General features: G+C 40.5%; 1 protein-coding gene across 3 annotated transcripts in view; it reads left to right on the top strand.

Annotated features, from left to right (window-relative positions):
* Positions 1–21,189, top strand: part of myo6a (myosin VIa) — a 148,156-nt gene that overhangs the window by 65,930 nt on the left and 61,037 nt on the right. For all 3 annotated transcript variants that reach the window (XM_073493304.1, XM_073493303.1, XM_073493302.1), the window contains exons 13-15: positions 14,732–14,889; positions 15,808–15,899; positions 17,221–17,293. In XM_073493304.1, coding sequence (XP_073349405.1) covers positions 14,732–14,889; positions 15,808–15,899; positions 17,221–17,293 — 323 coding nt within the window. The remainder of the gene's footprint in view (positions 1–14,731; positions 14,890–15,807; positions 15,900–17,220; positions 17,294–21,189) is intronic.

Here is a 21,189-nt window from a genome sequence, read left to right as displayed (position 1 = left end):
TAGCATTCAGATTATTCTCTGCAAGTTTCTTACTCTCAGCATGAAGCTCTTAACACTGATTCAAAGACTTTTTATTGTGTTGGCCAAGGGTAAAATTCTGGTGGAAAAATATCGTAACATGTACAATTTGTTTGTTTGGCATAAAGGTGATTACATTTGGTCATGCTTTATTCCTACGGTCCATCATTTCTTTACCATTTCATTGGAATTGCTATATAATCTGGTGATCATTATTCTGGGTCCCCTGTGGACAAAAGATGACAAGGTTTAAGACAAAGTTTGTTTTAGTACCGTACCTCCAGACTCCGGTTATGCTAGTTGGCTTGCGAGTCTTTAGTTTAGAGGAAATGGTTTTGTGGATCTGGTCACAATTTTGACACTCATGTATTTGTGATGAGCTTTGGTGTTCATTTTGAGCAAAACTTTTGAATGTGTACTTCTGGTTGAACCTCTTTTTCACTAATTTTCTACATTCCTCACTAGGCTGCACCATCATTTAATGTAATTTTGATTTTTTAAACAACATTTCTAGCAATGTGCGACTGTTTGCAAGCTCACTCATTTTTAACTGCAGTCGTTTGGCGAGATGTTTTGAAACGTATAAATGCATAAAACATGCAAAGATAACAAGAAGCTTTAATGGAAGAAATTCTCTCCATGCAGACATTGAATAGCCTGTGAAAAACAGTTTAATATCTTTGAATGGCTGCCACGTCTGTGCAGAACATTTTCAAAAAGCTGTTTTAAACATGTTATGATTCTGCGATACTTTAACTCCAAACTACTGGAAATGTCTTAATGTGACATAAGCAAAAACATAACACTATCAAACAACAAAATGACTCCTGAAATACAAAGTTCCTCTCATGTACCTGTTTCAAACAGAGCTGCAGGATAGACTTCATACTCTGAATCCAGTGGAAAAGAAAAGTAATCATTCTTTTGCATTATCTCCCTTTATTTCACTATGAACATCCATATCACTTCACATATCCCTGTGATCTTGGCAGTGTTCTGTAGTCACACAATAATAAGAATCTAAAACCAAAAACATTACAACTAGTCAAAGTTTCCAATATATCTTTGGGTCATTTTAGCTGTTTACTCCCCCCTCAGTGCCTCTGAAAACAAGGGAATTCCTATTTACAGACTCTTTACTGAGGGTGACCTTTATGGTTTGTTGCAGCTTGAAACGGATCACAAAATATGCTGATAGAAAATAACCTCCTCTAACATTATTAATGGCTCCTATTTAGAATAGAAGGGTGAATAAAAGCAAGATTTATTCAGGCAGGAGGAAGTGTGGCGCTGTAAACATGGTGGTTTGTCTCATGTTGGCTGCTTCATGAATATCAACTGTGTCTAAAGATATGTACTTTCAAGATATGTTTAAGTATGATGTATGTTCTTGATATCTATTCATATACGTCCACTGCATTTAGGATGGGATGCCTTCCTCAAAGCAGTCACCTTTAAAGAAGTATTAGTGTGTTTTTTTACACCTTAGATGTGCAGGAAGGATTGAACTAAGGGCACAATCTGCTTTCTCTAAAGCTTGTGTCCGTACATTGAAATTCTCTCCAGCTACTGATAGCGCCACATGCTAAACTGTGAGAGGCCTAATTTGCATGCACTGTGCCGAATTAAAAGTGACAGTTAGCATGTTGGAGCACATATGGCGCTCTTCTCCTGCTGCTGCAGAAGTTGTTATATGTTTGTGTGAAGGAGATTGTCTTTGGATTTAATTTTTTCACGTTTGGGTTGAGTTCAAGAGCATCCTTTACCTCACATCCTGCTATGTTTTGAGTTTTTTTTAAATGAGCTCTTGGAAATTATTTCAGGTGTTTAACTTGATTTATTAATGCATTTAGGTTTGTCGGTAGATTGCATGTTGCAGCAGTGACAGACCTGCAGTTTCTGGTCCAGTTTACACCGTTTACAGGCAGATGTGCGCCATCTAGAGGCGAAAAGTAAAGCAGTCAGTGTGCTTTGAAGTGAGTGCCTGTCAGATCATCTAAAGGCTGGTTTATGCTCCCTTCACGTCAAGAAATAGAGAGGTCAGTTTTAAATAATATGACCATCACTTCCCACATACTTCCCTGCATTCTTCACTAAGGCAGTACAACCACTAGAGGGCGCCGCTCAGAGACAAATCGGTTTGGCAAGGACCTCCCCTTTTCCTTTGCCACTGTCCACTCTCTTTCCAGCTGTTCTGTAGTAACTGTCTCTGCTCGGGCGAAGTATCATCATACAGATGTTTGAAAATTCTCACCAACTCAATTAAGCTCTCCTCAAACAGTTCTGTATTTTGTAAAACTTCTTCCTCTCTTCTTCTGTGGTCGCACTTCAGCCGAGAACTCCATTAATGTTTGCGTCCTGCCCTGTCTCAAGCATGAGCCTCTATTAATAGTGTTTTCTTCCTCTCTATTGGCAGCAGGCGTTTTGCTCTGCCTTTAAAAGCACTTAATGATGATGTGAACAGGTAGAGCGACACCTATTTGTCACCCTTTATTTTCCTGAAAACTGATCATTTCGAAACATTTTCCACCATTTAGTTGAGTGACTGTAACTGAAGGGTCATGAATAAAATGTCAAAGTGAAAAGCGATGACTTCTGTGAATAGATTAGAGTGTGACTTGATGACAGATAAAGACCTGAACGATCTTGAGGGCAAGAAGTGAAGCTTCTACAACCAGACAGGCAGCCCGGGCCATTCACAGCTTTACCAATTGGCTCCGGCTTAACAAGATAAATGTGAGCCTGCGGAGCGTTACGGAGGAAGAGGAGGAGGAGGAGTCGGGCTGAGTATTATACCATTTTAGTGGCTCAGTGCTCGACGCCAAAGGGGAGCTTCAGGTATTAGAAGGCACCTCTGGCTCAGAGCTGGAGTGAACAGATACCTAAACAAACCACCCTGTCAGACCACGCTGCTTAACTTTTAGCTTGTGCGCCATGCTGTTTTATCAAAAACACGCTTTAACAAGGCAGTTCCTACAGAGACGAGTCTCTCTGTGATCGGGACCCCCTACTTGTAAGTAACTTTCGACAGGTAGACGATCTTTACACATCCTTTAGTATGTTATGTTAATAAACTTTCCTTGTCTTGTTGGAGATCAAAACAAACAAGTATCAACCTATAGTATATTGAAAATGTTTCCAAGGAAACACTAGAGACAAACAGTCAGATATAGACATGTACAGACAGACAGAGTGACAGCCCCCTCGAGCTAAGTCCCTGTCTGCATTTAGCCTGAACCCAGTCGCTCTGAAGCCTGTGATTGTTTAGCTGGCAGCTCGGCCCCGGCGCACACACACCATCTGAATGCCAAGCCACTCGCTTCAATTTCAAACCTCCCACACTAATGTTTATTTCTCCTCCTTTATCTGTGCAGAGAGGAGCCGGCCAGATGAATTAAAAGCTGCTTCCTGTCTTTGTCTGTGTCTCTGAGTGTCAGTCGACGCTGCCCTGCCTGTCAGTTACACTCTCCACAAATGGACATGTGTCTGACAGCTCCCGGTGACACTTTATCCCTCGGCTTAATGCATTTATTCAGCTTCTTCTCCCAGATTAAATGTTTAACACCTGCACATCACCACCACAATTTGGTATAATTGCTGAAAACAAACAAAACCATCACACAGAGGACTGTTTCAGCTTCCACGCCGTAAATAGAAGCCAAGATATAAAAGAAGTGTTTTTTTTAAACCCGAAGAGGGCGCTGTTCTTCTAGAGCAAGCGCCGCTAAAGCTTTCAGATTCTCTGCTGGCGGCAGATGGTGGAGGGAATGAAAAGCTGATAGGGAAAAATCACTTCCAACATGTTTATTCTCTCCATTAAAGCCAAAAGGAAAACCTTTAGACTGAGAAAGCAAAAGATCCTCTTTGCACAAGGAGGCGGCAGACTTTCTGGTGACAGCAGATGGTTGGGGGGGATGGACAAAAAATGGTTTCCAACATGTTCATCCCCTTCAGGGAGGAGGAGGACTGACGGGAAGCAGCACAATAAAACCAGTTTAATGGGAAATGCAGTTTTAATATACAGAAAAAAAGAGTTGTACAGTCAGTTGTGCTTGTTGTGGTACGAACTCGTTCAAATGGGTCACTTTTCTACTGTCGATAGAACATAAGGTCTAGGATTTGAAGGAATATTTAGATGAATATGTAACTTACTGCCTCCTGAATATTCTGAACAGATAACTGAAGACAACTAAAATTTGTCTCGAAATTCGATGTTGTTGGATTGATTTCCAAGTTTGACGACAGCGTGTTTCCAGACTGAAGAGAAGACTATTGAGAGCCCAGTGAGTGATGAGCTCATCCATTCTGCTGCAATAAGGGTTCACGCCGATGTCTGAATAACGGAGACAGCTATCAATCATCTGTTGGACGGGCTTCTTTTAAACGATGTCTGTCGCAGACAAATGATCCTCTTTAAAACACAGTGAGGGAAGTGAAAATCATTGGCTGGCTTTGCACCGCTAACTCTCTGAGAAATGCTATAATCTAATACAGTTTAAGACCGAGGAAGCTGAAAATTGGAAAATACTGACTAAAAAGTTATGCTACTGTTGGTCCAGTGTGCAGGATCTACTGGGTTTTAGGATGATCTATTGGCAGAAATGGAATATAATGTTCATAAATATGTTTTCATTAGTGTATTATCACCTGCAACTAAGAATCCTTGTACTTAGAGTCCGCCATGTTTGTTGTGGCCACTGTAGTAACGACGAGGGGTCTTCAGTTGGTTACAGTCTGCACCCTCACTGCTAGATATCACTAAATCCTACACACTGGACCTTTTAAGTATAAAGCTAGATGAAGTTAGCCTAGCTTAGCATAAGCTGACTTGGGAGCATTCACACACTATTTTAAGAAGGTTTGGGCAGAAACATTGTCCATGAAAGTACGCAAATGCTAACGCCAGAGCTATGATTGATTTCAAGCATTGTTGCGTTCTTGAGTGTTTCACCTAAAAATGCAATGCAAGGGTGAGCTGCAGTCTGAGTGTTGAAGCCTGCAGGCGCTGTAGCATGAAATGACAAGAGAAAGTGTTCGCCTTCTGTTTGGGTTCACTTTTGCTCAAACAACAACAGCTGACCATTTTGAAGAAGCTCTAGCTGAACATGTTCGCTGGCATCGGCATGTTTATGACACTTTCTGTGCAGTATGTACAACAGCACACATTTCTGGACACCCTGTTTGTTTGCTACTGCAGTCATAGAAGCGCTCTGATTAACTCGATATCATCGCCTTCACTTACGTCGCTTCTGTTCCGTAAGTAAGAGACTAAATGTAGTTTTTAACCTAAAGTATGATCTTTTCCTAAACCTAACCAAGTAGTTTTGATGCCCAAACCGAACCAAAGCGTGACCGTTTGTCAAGGCCAATATCAGTCCAAAAGTCATGATATGTGAAGGGTTGGAGCACATATCCTGCGTGTGCAGTGCGTGACAGCTGTGCTGCTCAACTGTGGCGCCTCATGCATGTGCATCTGATAATAACCAAATAAATGATGACCTGATTTCCCTTTACCTTTGTTGAAAGAGAGGAAGGGGGAGGGAGAGAAAGAAAGAAAAAGAGAGCACTGGAAAAATACTGTAGTGAACAGTAGTGAAACACTGATATGATGTCGACACGACTGTCTACAGGTCGTTGTCAGGTCTAATGTTGCCGAGAAACTGCAACATGGCGCTGATGAGAGTGGCAGCCTCTCCAGCAGCTCTGTCTGTCGTGTGTTTTTTTGCTCTTTTTTTAACTTTGTTTCACAACATCTGTTATCTCCCAATTCGCATTTAATTTATCTCATTTGCACCATTCTTTTTTTTTAACTTGAATCACTTTAATCGGCAGTACATGCACTGTTGAGCCCTGTACAGTTAAACTACCTCAGTTTGCACATTGTTTAGCATGATAGTTAAAAGTTCTGGTGGCTAGACTATCACATCATTGCTGTACGTGTTTTTTGTCATTATATTCTGTTCATTCTCTTAAATTCTTTGTTATACTCTTTTACTATACAGTATGTTTGCTTTTGTGTTTTGTATGTGTCATGTAAGCTGCTGGATTTCGAAATTTCCCTCTGGATCATTAAAGTATCTATCCATCTATCTAGAGGGTTCCTGAAAAAATAGGCGGAACTCAAAAACCCTAGAGGACGCACCGCTGCAGCCTCGCTTTACACGTGTGTGAGCTGCGCTGAGCACGGCCGCTTTGTGGCTGCTCTACCCTGCTGACATGGGCGCCAAACGTAAAGCATGATGTGTCACCATGCACACGCACAGGATCTGTGTTCATTCTGTAACCGGACGTTGTATTATTGCTAATTTGACCACAGAGTGCTTCATGTCAAAAACAGACTCTAAAAGTGGAGGTAGAGCGCCACTGACCAAGCTGCTGTATTTGGGAGTGAGAATGTGTTGAAAAGAGCACAAGCTGATTATGTTGCATTTATGACTGTTTCTGCCCTTTTGATGGCAAGCCTTGTTATTACTTTATAGATATCTGAGATTTAATGTATATAATGACTCCAATGACTAGCCTCTGTGGCTGAAGTGTTTGTAGCCTCCCTCTTTTTTTTTTTGTTTCTACTTTTTTAGAGGGCATCCTTGTATCCCAGACTGACTACAAATTAAAAACACAGTATTTCCTGAGTGAATTTCTCCCCCGCAAACGCCACCAGACCAGCAGCATCCAGAGCAACAGATGTTAAAGCTTCTCTAAAGTGGATAAAGGTTGAGTCAGTGTTGTGTTAAAGCAAAAAGCAAGTGGTGACACAGTCGCATCCGTACAGTTTTTATTTACATGAAGATTTCATTATTACTCTGAGAAAAGTGGATAAAAATGAGACCAGTAGGTGACTTAAAGAGATGCTGCTGGTTGGACCTCTGCCAGCTGGCTGCATCACCCGAGCCGGTTATTTACTTGTCTGGGTTATGTAAGCGAGAGTGCAGACGGCTCTGTGTGTCGGGCTGAGAAAGGCCGAGAGACAGCAAGAGAGAGCGATGGAATAAAGAGAGCGTGCGTGGGAGGGAGATCAGATTGGGAGAGAAAATTAAAATATGATATTTGTGTTTTTGTTTCCTTTAATTTTTAAAATTATTTTCTGCTCTATATACTTAACAGAAATCAAATTATGTGCCATGACAGTGAAGCAAATTGAAACTCTGAGTGAGAGTGTTTACATGCAAGTAAACATGATATGATATAACGTGATCGTGATATAATTGTGTAACCTGATTTCTCAGAGTAACCTAGTTTCTTTGTGTGCCTGTAAACACCCTTATTGAAGGAGAATGGAGGCGAAGGAAGAGGAGAGGAGACAGACTTCATGGGGAAAACAGATGGACAGCTGGTTAATGTACTGATCTCCAGATTTGATCATTTATTCAAATCTTAAAGAAATAATGATAATGACATTTTCTCAGAATTTGTTCTTGAATTTCACAAGTTGGCAGCTATTATAAACTTTATATTCTGCTCATCTTGGCTGAAAATACCATTTTTGCTTCCATGATCAAACTTGATATCTTCAGTGTAGATATTTTACACATTGCGCAGACCTAACCTAACTTTTAGTTACATGTAAATGCAAAACAATTGAGATTATAACAAAGTACAATGATGATAAGGCCATAAATAATCTTGGGAATTGAATAAAAGATCCCTGTATGTTTTAGTGAGACCTAGACAATGGAAAGTGGCACTTGTCTGCCTGTAAATGATAAAATTGAAGAAATGTAGACACAAATATTGAATGATTGCGTTAAAAGATATCAAACATCCTTCTCCATGAACAGGCATCCTTGTAACTTTGGTGAAAAGGAATTAGTCTTTGAAGGCAGTGCTTTTCTTCACACTGCTCTTTTTATAACTTCCAGTAAACTTTTTTGAACAGTTATCAAAATGTGTTTTTCATTCTTTTTCTTATATTGTCTTATAACTAAAACTAACCATTGCTTGTTGGCAGTTTTCCGTGGTGTGGTAGGATGAACAAGACCAAGTTCAGGGATAAAAATAACCAACCCAAGCACCAGAATAAATGTTAGCTCAGTACATTTTTGCAAAACTACAGATAAGTTCAAACTGGATGTTTCTTCATGTTGAATTTTCTGTCTCTCTCATCACAACGCTGTGATTATGCTCTGGTTGGGTGTAGGCACAGAAACCACTTGGTTAGGGTTAGAAAGACATGGTTTGGCTTCAAATACCTGTTCTGGTCTCCTAAATCACAGATGTAGATGGTCCTACTTCACGTGAAAAGTAGCCGGTTTTGGTCGACCCAAAAACACCGGAAAAATCCGCAGTTATCCTTAAAAATATCCATTGATGACTTGAACTGTCAGCCGTTTGGCAGCCTCATTGGATGTAATAACACCACCACATTCCTCTCCACCTCCTGCTGTGAACGTCAGCTAATAAGCATATTATGTGAACGTGATATGATACGTTTGGTGCAAATGTCAAGCTTGGATGTATCTGTGGTTTGCAGAAAGTTAAGTGCTAACATAATATCCTGGAGACTGGGCTGAGATAACACAGTGCAGTTCAAAGTCCTGGCCAGAGGCTACTAATTAAAATGCTTGTGAAATTAATAGTTATTTCTTACATACTAATTCAATATCTTTTCTCTCTTTGGACACTTCTTTTATTTGTAAAAGCCCTCAAATAGGCAATTTCTGACATCCTAAGAGAGTCTTAAACTCATTTCTTATCTGACCGAAACTCAACACAATTTATTGTGCAAAAATACGAAAAAATTGAATGGAAGCACAAGTAAGTCATTAATTTAATTGATTTAGGAAGTTTGCCAACTTGTTCTGTTTAGCTTATCATGGCTTCCATTAAAATCTGCAAACTAACTCACTTTGGTCTACTGCTGATCTTCATGTACAGACTGTCTCGCATATAAAAATGTGCTCATTATTCAGAGGGTTTCTAAATGAATGGAAAGTGTCTGAACAGTCACGTCAGGTCATCATGACTCAGACTAAAAGAACATAACTAAGATCTCGCAGTTCTGATTAATCCAAACAAACAACCGATGAAGCACTTAAACCTGAGTCGCTTGATTACGAGTCAACAAAGTGACTCAGCACCACCGGTGCCTTTCAGGACCCTTTAAGGATGAATGAGTCTCTGCTGTGAAGAAGTTAGACGACACTTCAGTCAACATATATTTTCCTTCAAAGTGGCACAGTTTGTCTTTTATTAACAGCAGACTAACTTGAACTTGTGCTGTCGGGTCGTGGCAGCATCCTCGAGGGGAAGTTTAATGACAACTAATAACTAACATTTGGAGAACCTGCTGCTTCACACATTCCAACTGTTTGACCAATTATAGTTTTGGTGTCACGCGTCACAGCTGATCCGACTGATTTCACTCCAGTGTTGACAGTCGGTAGATAAAGTCATACAGTGTGTGGTGGTGAATGATTGAAGGAACACACCTACCAGAGCCATTTCTGGAAGCTGACAAGAGAGTAAAATGAGAGGATTAACTCGAAAATGAAGAGGAACAAAATGTAAGAAAAAGATGGAGTGAGATGACGAGAGGAAAGATTGAGCATCAGATAACGTGAAGGATAAGCGACAAAAAGATGGGAAAAGAGTGACGGAAGGGAGATTATAAATCCAGACAGGCAGGGTTGTACAGCACTTAAACTCAGAACAGGCAACATCTAACGTGAGTGTAATTTCAACACAGCGAGCGACGGAGGGAAGGAACGAGTGGGAGGACAAGGAGAAAATGGCAGATGCCAATCACGGTGACCTGCCCGATGAGGTCGTCAGTTAACAGCTTGCGAGAGTCGTGGGGGGATTAGTCCGTCAACCTGGCAGCCCGATGTGCCATCAAACCAACCTGCAGAAACTTCTGGAGCCTCCACATCCATCTAAATTTCACCCAATACTTCTCTAACCTCAATTAATTCACGATTCTACCTTTAAGCTCTGACTTGTACCTTTTCTGAATGTCGATCTATCATTGTCAGACTAATTGTACTCTAAACCGGCGAGCACGGACCCTTCATGCGTTAGCAAGATGAATCTGGGGGATCTGAGTTAATTAATGGTATAGACCTCTAACAAGGAAAAAAATCTATCTTTAGTTGAACACATGTGCTCTCTAGCTGTAGTGAAAATGATCAGCCTTTCAATCCATCTGTGCTTCACACTCTGAAAACTTTAAATTTGTTTGCCCTTAAAGAACAAGTCCCTCTTTGTTTTCTCTTTAAAGGAACATTCCACCCAAAAGTGAAAATTAAGTTTGATAGGTAACCAGTTCAGGGGAGATGTGGCCCTTCTTCTGTCCTTACAGCTTCTCCAGTTAGCATGCGCACAGTGTGAAATCTTCCACTGAAAACGACTCATGACTTTTCTTTAAAATTTAAGTTTCCAGTGTAAAACTTTAATGAAAACCCAGATGCACATGCAAACGCCAATCAGAATCAAGCTAACGCACATCACAACCACTTAAGGCCCCAAATTCTGCAAAAGATGCTGAGTCATGTGGGTAGCAATGCTAAATACTGACTTTATTCAGATCAAAACGGTGACCCTAACCCCTAACGTGCTGAGTTATTTGGTCAAACACAGTATAAATGAAGTCTTCCATATATTACTTTTTGGTTCATTATATTCATGATGTCCAAAAAGTTGAATACCTGAGTTCTGTAACAAAACTGAGAAACAAAACGTTACATCCACAGCGCGGACCTTACAACCTGACTTATCGCCTATCAACATTCCCACGGCTCCTCACCTTCACCCCTGCCCTCTCTCTACCACCTGCCATGTTTAATTCATGCCACCGGCTCCTCGGAGCTGCGGTGCGGCAGCCAGGGGTTTTAATACTGCGGTGAGGCCCTCTCATTTAAAAACCAAGAGGTCTAAATGCCAGGGCAGCATAATGTCAGAACACTAATCGTACAAGTAGTCTAATATGTATTCCCCATGAGCCTCTGCACCATGGATGTTTTCCTCTCTCTCTCTGTAATCACTGGTGTCGCTTTGTGTAGAAATGTTCTGAAGATGCCTGCTGGTCTGCAGCTGCTCCCCGGCTCCGTGTTCAAACACGACATATGGGGGGAAAAAAAGGTTTTCAAAATAAACTTTTCAGCCATCAGAGGGATGTTCTGATATATAATTGAGACATTTGTGTCCAAATTGTGTTCTGCTCTACCTCATCACAGAGCACTGAGACACATCTCATTCATTCAGACATTTACGGATCATTTACTGGTTGAAAGTTGACAGACTGCCCACACTTAATCTCACAGCACGTCAGCTGTCATCTGATGATGATAACACCCAATATTTCAGTGTTTCTTGTATAGCCAGCAGGTATCTGGCTAACGGACATCCAGACATTTGTGTTATGCGTGCGGATAAATTTTAATAAGCTCAGAAAAAACTAAATCATCATCAGACAGCAGCAGATGGGTTCTGACGCTGCATTTTGGCTGATATGTTCCATCTCTTTTGCTCTCCCCGAGGACTGTTTACCTGCCATACTCGCCTGCGTTGAGATATCAAAATTAGGGAACTTCTAAACCAAAATATGGCTCTGGGGGTTCTGGCTTCCTGCGTTCTGGTGACATTTAAAAAATGTAAATAACAAAATAATAAGTAAAACACAACAGACACTCTCATGTTCAAATAATTTTAAATTTTACTTTTAATTATCAGAAAACAACGCAGCGTCAACTTGTGTAAATCTCTGGCTCAAACTAATATTTCAGCTCAGTCTCCAGGATATAATGTTAGCAGGTACCATTTCTGCAAACACGTCCAAGGTTGACATTTGTATCAAATGTGACATATCACGTTCACATTATATGCCTATTAGCTGACTTTCACATCAGGAGGTGGAGGGTAAGGTAGCGTTATTACAGAGCTCAATAAACGAGTCACACCGCTGGATATTTTAAAGGACACCCGGAGACATTTCCAGATGTTTTTTGTGGCATCAAAACCGGCTTTTTTTCACAGGAAGTTAGACCATCTCCATCTGTGATCGTGGCAACCAAGACAGGTATTTTAAGCCAAACCGTGATGTTTCCTTAACCCTAACCAACTGGTTTTTGTGCCTTGACCTAACCAGAGCGTAAACACAGTGACAGGAGAGAAGTAGAAAATTCAGCCTAAACAAACGGAAAAGTTGCAATATAGAGAAACTTTCAAAAACATATTTTCCGACGATTGGGTTGAATATTCATCACATGCCCTTTAAAACTTTACGTACGAAACAGGGAATGTTCTCTCTGTCCTCCTCACTAATTGAGGAGGACGCGGCTCAACAGTACAGCAGACTACAGTATGTTCTGAACAGCGGCAGAACTGGGTTGCGGTAACTAAAAGTGAAAAAAGTGTGTGAAATTGTCATAAATTGGGAGCGATGGGGGGGGATTGTGACCCCGGGAGGAAACGGGGAGAAAATGGCGATGAAAAACGGAAGTCTCATCTCAAACCAGATTGGGAGAACCAGAACAGGACTTAGACTACAACAATCTTGTCTCTTGCCTACAGATTCTGCAACCATGTGTAGATACTGTATAAAGCTAGTAAATTCTGATGTGAAGATTGTAGAAGAGTGCAGATTTAGACGTAAATTGCAGATTTGCAGCTTCAGGAGGTCTGCCCTTCTTCCCCCAGCACGTTGTCCTATCAAAGCATAATGTGAAGATTCCCACCGAGGCACCCCGTGTTCCCCGTGATGTTGCATGTGGCTTAAAGAGGAGTGTACAGAGGAGATCATTTGTGGACCAGACAAGGAGGGAGGTGGATTTTGGAAGTCGTTATTTGGAGCTTTGGGAGCCTCTGAGTGTCTCTCGTGTGTCGTTATTTCCTGATGCGTCCTTAAGTGCACCGCAGTAAGTGCTGAAGTAAAGTCTGGAGGTAAAGCATGTTCAGAAAGTTCAACCCGGCAGCAGATTAATGCGCTACATTTTATCTGGCCCCTGCGATCGGGTCACTCATTTTGTCTGTAGCTATTGAACCGCGCGCTCACACACAGTCTGAAGCAATTACGATACCTCCACAGAGCTCGCTGCCGGTTATGGTTTCTGTCACCTTTTTATGGCCGCACCCCATCTCTCTTTCTCTAACTGTCAATAATACAATTATCTGCTTGGAAAGTCAGGCTGTTTATTTAAACTGTTAGTCTGCAGGTAAATTCACTTCATCCTCGGAGACAGATTTATGTTTACAATCCATATTTTAGGCAATTAGCTCAATGTGTTTGGACATAGATTTTATTAAGTTTCCAACATTTAGCAAAAAACAATTCAAGGGAGTGCTGAGGGCAGAGGTGCATTGCCCGGGTTGACAAGGCTTGCAGAGGGTTGACGGGGCGAGATGTTGACAAACCAAATTGTTTCTGTAGCTACTTGCAGTTTTCTTAGACCACTTTTTCAAAAAATGTTGATTCCTTAGAGAACAAGAAGATGCATTTAAATTTCTTGTTGTGAAGAGCTGTCCAAACCCCAAAGATACTCAGTTTGCATGAAAACCAACAGGAGAGGTGAAAAAAGTTTGTTTCAAGCCCTTTAACTTTTTTTTTCTGTGAAACAGGTGAAGTTTTGCAAAGATCATCTTTTAGGTTAATTTTATTTTCATTTCTGAAAATAGGTGGTAAAAATGTTTTGGCTGTTTTCACGGATAAAAAGAAAATATCAACTTAGAGAAATTATTCTCAGGCACCCCGGTAGCTTAGTGCTTGTACAGAGGCTGTGTCCTCGCCACAGCAGCTCAGGGTTTGAATCCGACCTGTGGCCCTTTGCTGCATGTCGCCCTCTCTCTCTTCCCTCTTTCCTGTCTACTCTTCAAGCTGTTCTGTCAAAATAAAGGCACTAACAGCCCCCAAAACATTATTGAAAAATTATCCTGGCAAAATGTTATTCCCTACCTGTTTCACAGAAGAATACAAATGAAGGAACTTTGAAAGATAATCCTTAAATTCCTTAAGATAATTCTTAAGTCATGAACCAAGAGAGAAAACAGTTTAGATCAGAACTGGGAAATGGATCACCAGAATCTTTCTTCTCACCTCCTAATCAGAGCTCCGTAGATATATATACATACATTGTTACATTCCATAACACTAACATTTTCATATCTACTGTAGAACTAAGTACAATTTTAAGGGAGTTGTACTTTACTTGAGTACCTCCATTTTCTGCTACTTGATACTTCCACGACATCACATTTAGGTGAAATGCTGAATATAAGATCACATTATCAGTCAGTCCGATGCTTAGTCTGTTTTACTGGCATTTCCAACTTTTGTGCATGAAAACACATTCTTCTCCTCTCCTCTCCTATAAAAATGGAGTCTAAGATCAATGGTCCACTTACTAGCTTTTTGTAGCTTTCAGCTGTTACTCCCATCAGCGTCTCTTGCAGCTGAAAGCTCCTAAAAGGTGATAACGTGACCTTTTTGTTGACGTTTTCATTTGCATATACTTCAGCTGACACTTCTCTGCCTTTCAAGAGACTCTTTACCTCCTACAAGTGCGTTGACTTTAATCGACCCTTCAACTCAGTCAAGTGGTTCAGCTTCAACTGAGAAGTTTTCTCATAGTAAATTAAACTTTCTGTCTCACCAACGAACTCATATACTAGACACACTTATTAGACACACAGAAAATGCATTACACGCTCCAAAACCCAACAGAAACACTCTGAATCTTCTCATTATATGTTACTTGAACGTTTTACGTTTTTTCTTTTTCAGAGTGCCGCTCAAAGTGGAGCAGGCTAACAACGCTCGGGACGCCCTGGCGAAGGCTGTGTACAGCCGGCTGTTCGACCACGTGGTGACCAGGGTCAACCAGTGCTTCCCCTTCGACTCCTCCGCCAACTTCATTGGTGTCCTGGACATCGCTGGCTTTGGTTAGTATCCCTCAAAAACTCTCAAATCTGGTACTTTCTTTACTGAACTTTACTGCAGAAATTCACTGCATACAAGAGTGAAAATTAGAATATGTGGATGTGAAATATTATAAGCTTGCTCCTTTGTCTTTTTCTCAGCTGCTACAAAACATCTTCAGCTGCAAATGTTTTCACCCCTTCAGAAAGTCTCACAGCTGTTGATCAAATGTTTGTTCACAATAAAAGAAAAAGTTTTGTTTCCAAAGAATCTTTAAACTGGAACTTTGAGCCCCCTCCCTCTCTCCCTCTCTCTCTCTCTCCCTCTCTCTCTCTCTCTCTCTCTCTCTCTCTCTCTCTCTCTCTCTCTCTCTCTCTCTCTCTCTCTCTCTCGGATCGAGTGAGGGGCTTCTCACCAGAACACGGTACCCATCAGCGGGAGTGTTTATTGGTCCGATGCAACGCAGTGCATTTTGGTTGTTGTAGGTTTTCTACCTTTTAAGCAAAAGTTAATACCACAGTCCTTTTTCTCTGGTTTCTCTGGTCTTGTAGCACCAAGGGCCATCTTTCCAGCAGTGAAATACTTCTTTAAGCATAAGTTCATAATGATCAAAAATTTCTTGTCCTGTGTTTTGATAAAACTGTCGCATGTTTGATGCTTTACAGTTGCATATGTAGATTTTTTCTCAATTTAAAGGTGTTTTGGCAGAAAATATACCGTAAATATAACATGACTCTTATAAAACAAGGCATAATAAGATGAAATGTTGCCTGGATTGGCATTGCTTCAACTAGTTTCGAGTACTAAAGATGTTTGGGAGTTTGTCTCAGAGTCTTTACAGTTTTACACATTTTGTCTCGACATCAAGAGAGCGTAACTTGTCAGATTCTCTTTGATTGTGACGGAGCATCCTCAACTGTTTTCTTGTTTTTGTTCTGCAGAGTACTTTGAACACAACAGCTTCGAGCAGTTCTGTATCAACTACTGTAATGAAAAGCTGCAGCAGTTCTTCAATGAGCGCATCCTGAAGGAGGTGAGAGTCGTTTCATTCTAAAAATCGAAGCTCTGTTACCATTAGGGGGGAGGGGGGACCTAAGTCAACAACCTCAGTTCCATTAGGCAGCACTTACAAACACCTGCAAATCAAAGCCAACATCTTGGAATGACTCGGGACTTTTATTTATACTGAGAGTGCTTTTCTCATTATAAACACTTATTTTCTAAGAGCAAGTGCCATATTTTCAAATTGCGGGTGTCTCATTTTTAAGATGAAGTATGGATTTCTGAAAGCCCAAACACATCAAAACATAAAATCTAAACTTTCAATCAAAAACATGATTTTTCATTTTTGAAATGTGCTTTGTGATGATTACTGTTTATGTCCAGAAAAAATGTAAATAAAAAGTAAAAACACCTGGGTGGTTACGACCTGAGAATGTGTTTCTCTTAAAAACACCTTTTAGAAAAGAAACAGCTGCAGAAACATGATGTAGAAAGTTTTCTGTTGCTTTCAGTAAACTTTGTAACACCAGCAGAGACATCTTCAGCACCCAAACAACCATTAGCGACAGTCGAGATGAAAACTGATGCCGGCCAAGTCTACAATGTTCAAAAAACACAACATTTCTGTTTGGGAAAATAATGATGCTGCTCGATATATAATTTTTTGTAAGTCGGGGTCTTCACATAATGAACTCGAAAGCACTTGAGTGCTTAAACCTCCGCCAACGCTCAACAGTCTGTGACCTTGTCGAGCTGCAGCCTCCATAATGGTTTATTGTTGTTTGGAGTGCTTTTGACAAAATAAATTGTGAAAGAAATGCTGTGCAGCTGGTGACCTTTGGGTCTGCAATGTCACTGTTGAAAATTTGTGTAATCGCTCTTCAGTAGCTTGAACGAAGGTTTTGGATCTATAACAAAATAAAATCAGACAATCTATCTGCAGAATTAAAGCCAAATCTGTTTGAACTTTGTTGAAAGACTTCTTAGAACAAAAGCATTGTTAAACTACCTCAGAAAAGGGCATCTTAAAGGATATTTTGGATCTTGTTAGACTACCATTTTGTAAGAAATGTTAGATGTCTCATTTGACCTTAAAACTCCTCATTTACAGACGGAGGTGTTGGCACCCAAACATCTGTTAGCAACATCCAGCATAAGAGCCTTAACCTTAAGAAACTCATTTTGCATGAAAGTGTAATAGCAGAAAGCTCGGTCTAAGTGCCATTTGTGAGAGAGCTATAATGCCCTCCAGGCTGAACCACAGTGTTGTCCCTGTCCTCATTAGACGAATGCCATACATGCTGCGAATATCGTTATGGATTCTCATTAGAAATATCTCGTTTGCATTCCAGGAGCAAGAGCTGTACCAGAAGGAGGGGCTCGGAGTCAACGAGGTTCACTATGTCGACAATCAGGACTGCATAGGTATGAAGAAGCCACTCATCACTCTGCACTCGTGATGGTGCATTCAGAGCAGCTCCCATTGCTCGTCGTCTATATTTATTATGTTGAGTTCAGAGTGTTCCTCTGCAAAGGTGTTTAATATTTTTTATATTAATATTTTTAACCCATGTGGAGAGCATAATGTACATAACAAGACCCAATGGAAGGAAACACATAAAGCTGGGTGTACTCATCCCTAACTTAACAGATTCATATTCAAATGATGAAGTTCAGATTTTTTAGGTAAAACTGGTGGTGTCAATAGTTCACATTCCATTTCAAATATCCAGATGGTGCTTGAATGTTTAGAAGCATTCAACATATTTCAGAATATTGAATTTATCATCTCAAGTTGATGGAAATACACTTACTCTAAACTAACTGGTTAGACATCACATTTATACAGGGCTATTTTTCTTGGCTGGAGTCTGAATTTAGCACCTGCAGTGCCAGACATGATGCATCATAAAACCTTTCTACCTGTAGCTATCAGAATGTGTGGCGACATGTACAGAATAAAAAGGAGAAATATGTGTCCTTCTGGAAAGTGCTGTGCAAATACAAGAATTCTCAGAGTAATAAATGACCTGTTGAGATTTTTGAGACAAAATGGAGGCTCTTGCATTTTGGGAGGGAAGAAGACCCCATTTATAGGGGCAGTATTTCATGCAGTGACAGTAAAGTGTAAAGGCATCCAAGAATCATTGAAGACAGATTTAAATCCATTTGCTCGAGCCACTCCTGGGGGTGGCCTGACTAAATTATGAGTTGCTTCCTGATATCAACATTTCAGAGTGAATGACTATCTTTTCTAGATGTGACTTTCTAGTTTTGGGAGACTTGTAGTTCTAGCTTGGGTCTTGACTTGGACTTCTCTGTCATAACATAGGACTTGTAGGTCATACCTTGACATGGGACTTGTTCACTTTGGTTTGGGACTTGATGTTGGAATTGTGGGTCTTGACTTGTGACTTTCCTGTCTTGCTGTGGGACTTGAAGATCTGAACGTGGAACTTGACTTTTGACTTTCTCCTCTTGACTTCGGACATGACTGAGGGCTTGATGTGGGACTTTAAAGTCTTACCTTGGAACTTGACTTCCCTCTCTTCTGTCTTAACTTTGGAACGGACTTGGGGCTGTCCTTTCTTGATGTAGGACTTTTACGTCCTGTCTTCTGATGTGACTCACGATTTCCCTGTGTTGACATTATGGTTTTGACTTGGGACCTGACATGGGACTTGTAGGTCATACCTTGACATGGGACTTGTTCACTTTGGTTTGGGACTTGATGTTGGAATTGTGGGTCTTGACTTGTGACTTTCCTGTCTTGCTGTGGGACTTGAAGATCTGAACGTGGAACTTGACTTTTGACTTTCTCCTCTTGACTTCGGACATGACTGAGGGCTTGATGTGGGACTTTAAAGTCTTACCTTGGAACTTGACTTCCCTCTCTTCTGTCTTAACTTTGGAACGGACTTGGGGCTGTCCTTTCTTGATGTAGGACTTTTACGTCCTGTCTTCTGATGTGACTCACGATTTCCCTGTGTTGACATTATGGTTTTGACTTGGGACCTGACATGGGACTTGTAGGTCTTGACTCAGAACTTGACTTGTGTGTGTGACTTGACTTACAACTATTGTCTTGACTTGGGACTATTGACTTTTGTCTTTTTTTGTTTTGGGTCTTGTAGTTCTTAACTTGGGATTTGGCTTTTGACTTTCCTGTCTTTAATTGGGACTTGTTGGTCTTGACTTGAGACTTGACTTGTGACTTCCCAGTCCTGACTTTAGGCTTGCTGGTTTTGACTTTCAACTGGTCTAGTCTTGACTTGGGACTTGTAGGTCCTAACGTCAAATGTGACTCACAACTTTACTGTGTGGTCTTTTTGGACTCAACTTGGGACTTGACTTGGGCTTTACAGATCTTGACTTGAAAATTGACTTGAGACTTGTGAGTGACTTGAATTTTCGGTCTTGACCTGGGATTTGTAGATCTTGACTTTGACTTCACTTGGAACTTCTCTGTCTTGTTTTGGGTCCTTCTTCTTAGTTCTTAACCTGGGACGAGATTTGAGACTTTCCTGTCTTTAATTAGGACTTGTTGGTCTCGACTTGCGAGTTTTCTGTCTTGTTGTGGGACTTAAAGTTCAGAAATTAGGATCCTCCTGCCATGACTTGAGACTTGACTCACTGACTGTCCTATCTTGACTTCGCTCTTGAAGGTGTTACCTTGGAAATTGATCATCAACTTTTCAGTCTTGGGGCTTTCAAGACTTGATGCGTGACTTGTCATATATTCAGATGTGACTCGCAATATTCCTGTGTTGTTCTAGTACTTTTTAGTCTTGACCTTGAACTTGTAGATATTGACTTTGGACTTGAACTTCATAGCCAACGCTTTAGATTTACTCTCAACATTATATTACTGTTTCCGCATTGCAATATGGATCGGTTAGATATCTGTATGTATCAGCTTTTATACTCTTTCACATGAATGACTCCTAAGTCTCTGCCTGAGGTTTTTCACAGCTGCTGCTGCTGGTTGAGCTTTGTATTATTCATATTTGCAATTTTCAGGGGTCCTTCTTGAGCTACACGAGAAAGCGGTTGAGTTTATGATGAGCCATGAGCGGCAGCATGCTACTCATTATTGGCCTTAATGTGCTGCTGGCTCCGAGCCCTCAGTTCTGCGAGAACTGCCTCTCCACAGTTTGACCCCGGAGCCTCTGCGCTGTTTCATGGACAGACAAAATAAAGTGTAAAGTGATGAAGCCCCAGAGCATGTGAACTCCTGTCCATACTGAAATGTGTCTTCATTACTCCATAAACACGGAGGCAGATGGATGTGAGGTGACTGGAGGTGAGGGAGGTTAATTATGCTTTTCGCTGATGTCCAGCTCTGTGAAATAGCATCAATATTAGATGCTAACAGCAGAGTCAGCTGGAGAGAGGCAGCTGTCGGCCCAACACGGGCTGTTTACAATGAGCTCTGTTCATTGACTTGAAACTGTAGATTACTAAAATGTATTTGTTTGGGTTTCTGTTGTGTGTGGTGAAAGCAGCGGCTACTCTGTCCACATGAACATTAAAATTACACCTGATGTAGCAGAAAATTAGATTTGTACTGAGCGTAGAGACATGACTGCATGCAAGACAAAGTAGAAATTAAAACAAAAGTTAGCAAGTAATGGAACATTCCACAAATGAAAGTCCCCAAATCACATTTGTCAAAGTCCAAGAAGGCAATTTTAATTGTCAACATTCATTCATTCATGTTTTATTCCACAAATTTGGTTCAGGTATAATCAGAATGACTGATAGAATATTGTTCATAAAATGTGCATTCATTCATTCATTCATTCATTCATTCATTCATTCATTCATAGCTAGATTAGTTTTGTTTAACAAATATTGTTCATGTATAACAGAATGACTGATAGCGATAGAATATTGTTCATCAAATGTGCATTCATTCATTCATTCATCCTTTCTTTTAATTTCAATCAGTGTGTAGGGTGTTTTTAATGAAAGGCATTTTGATTAAATTTGATTAATGTATTCATTCAGTCAGTCAGTCAGTTTACAGCTTATAGAGTAAATCAGTTTGAATTCATTCACACACTCATTCAGCTAACACCTCAGCTTACATATTATGTATTAATTCAGTGATTTAGTTTATAAAGCATTGTTTATCAAATGTATTCATCTATTCGTTCACCATCCACTTTTCTCTGAGCTTATAGAGTCTTGTTCATAAAAATAGATCACAGTCTGTTGAATCAGTTTTGTTCCTGTCTGTGTACACGTTGTTTCCTGTAACTGGGAGCTGGTGGAGGGGGTAGATGAAGGGATGAAGGGATAGATGAAGGGATGAGAGG

This window comes from Pagrus major, chromosome 22 (assembly GCF_040436345.1).
Source record: "Pagrus major chromosome 22, Pma_NU_1.0".
Classification (NCBI taxonomy): domain Eukaryota; kingdom Metazoa; phylum Chordata; class Actinopteri; order Spariformes; family Sparidae; genus Pagrus; species Pagrus major.
Note: the sequence above shows the minus strand (reverse complement) of the source record. Positions and strands in the feature narration are given on the sequence as shown.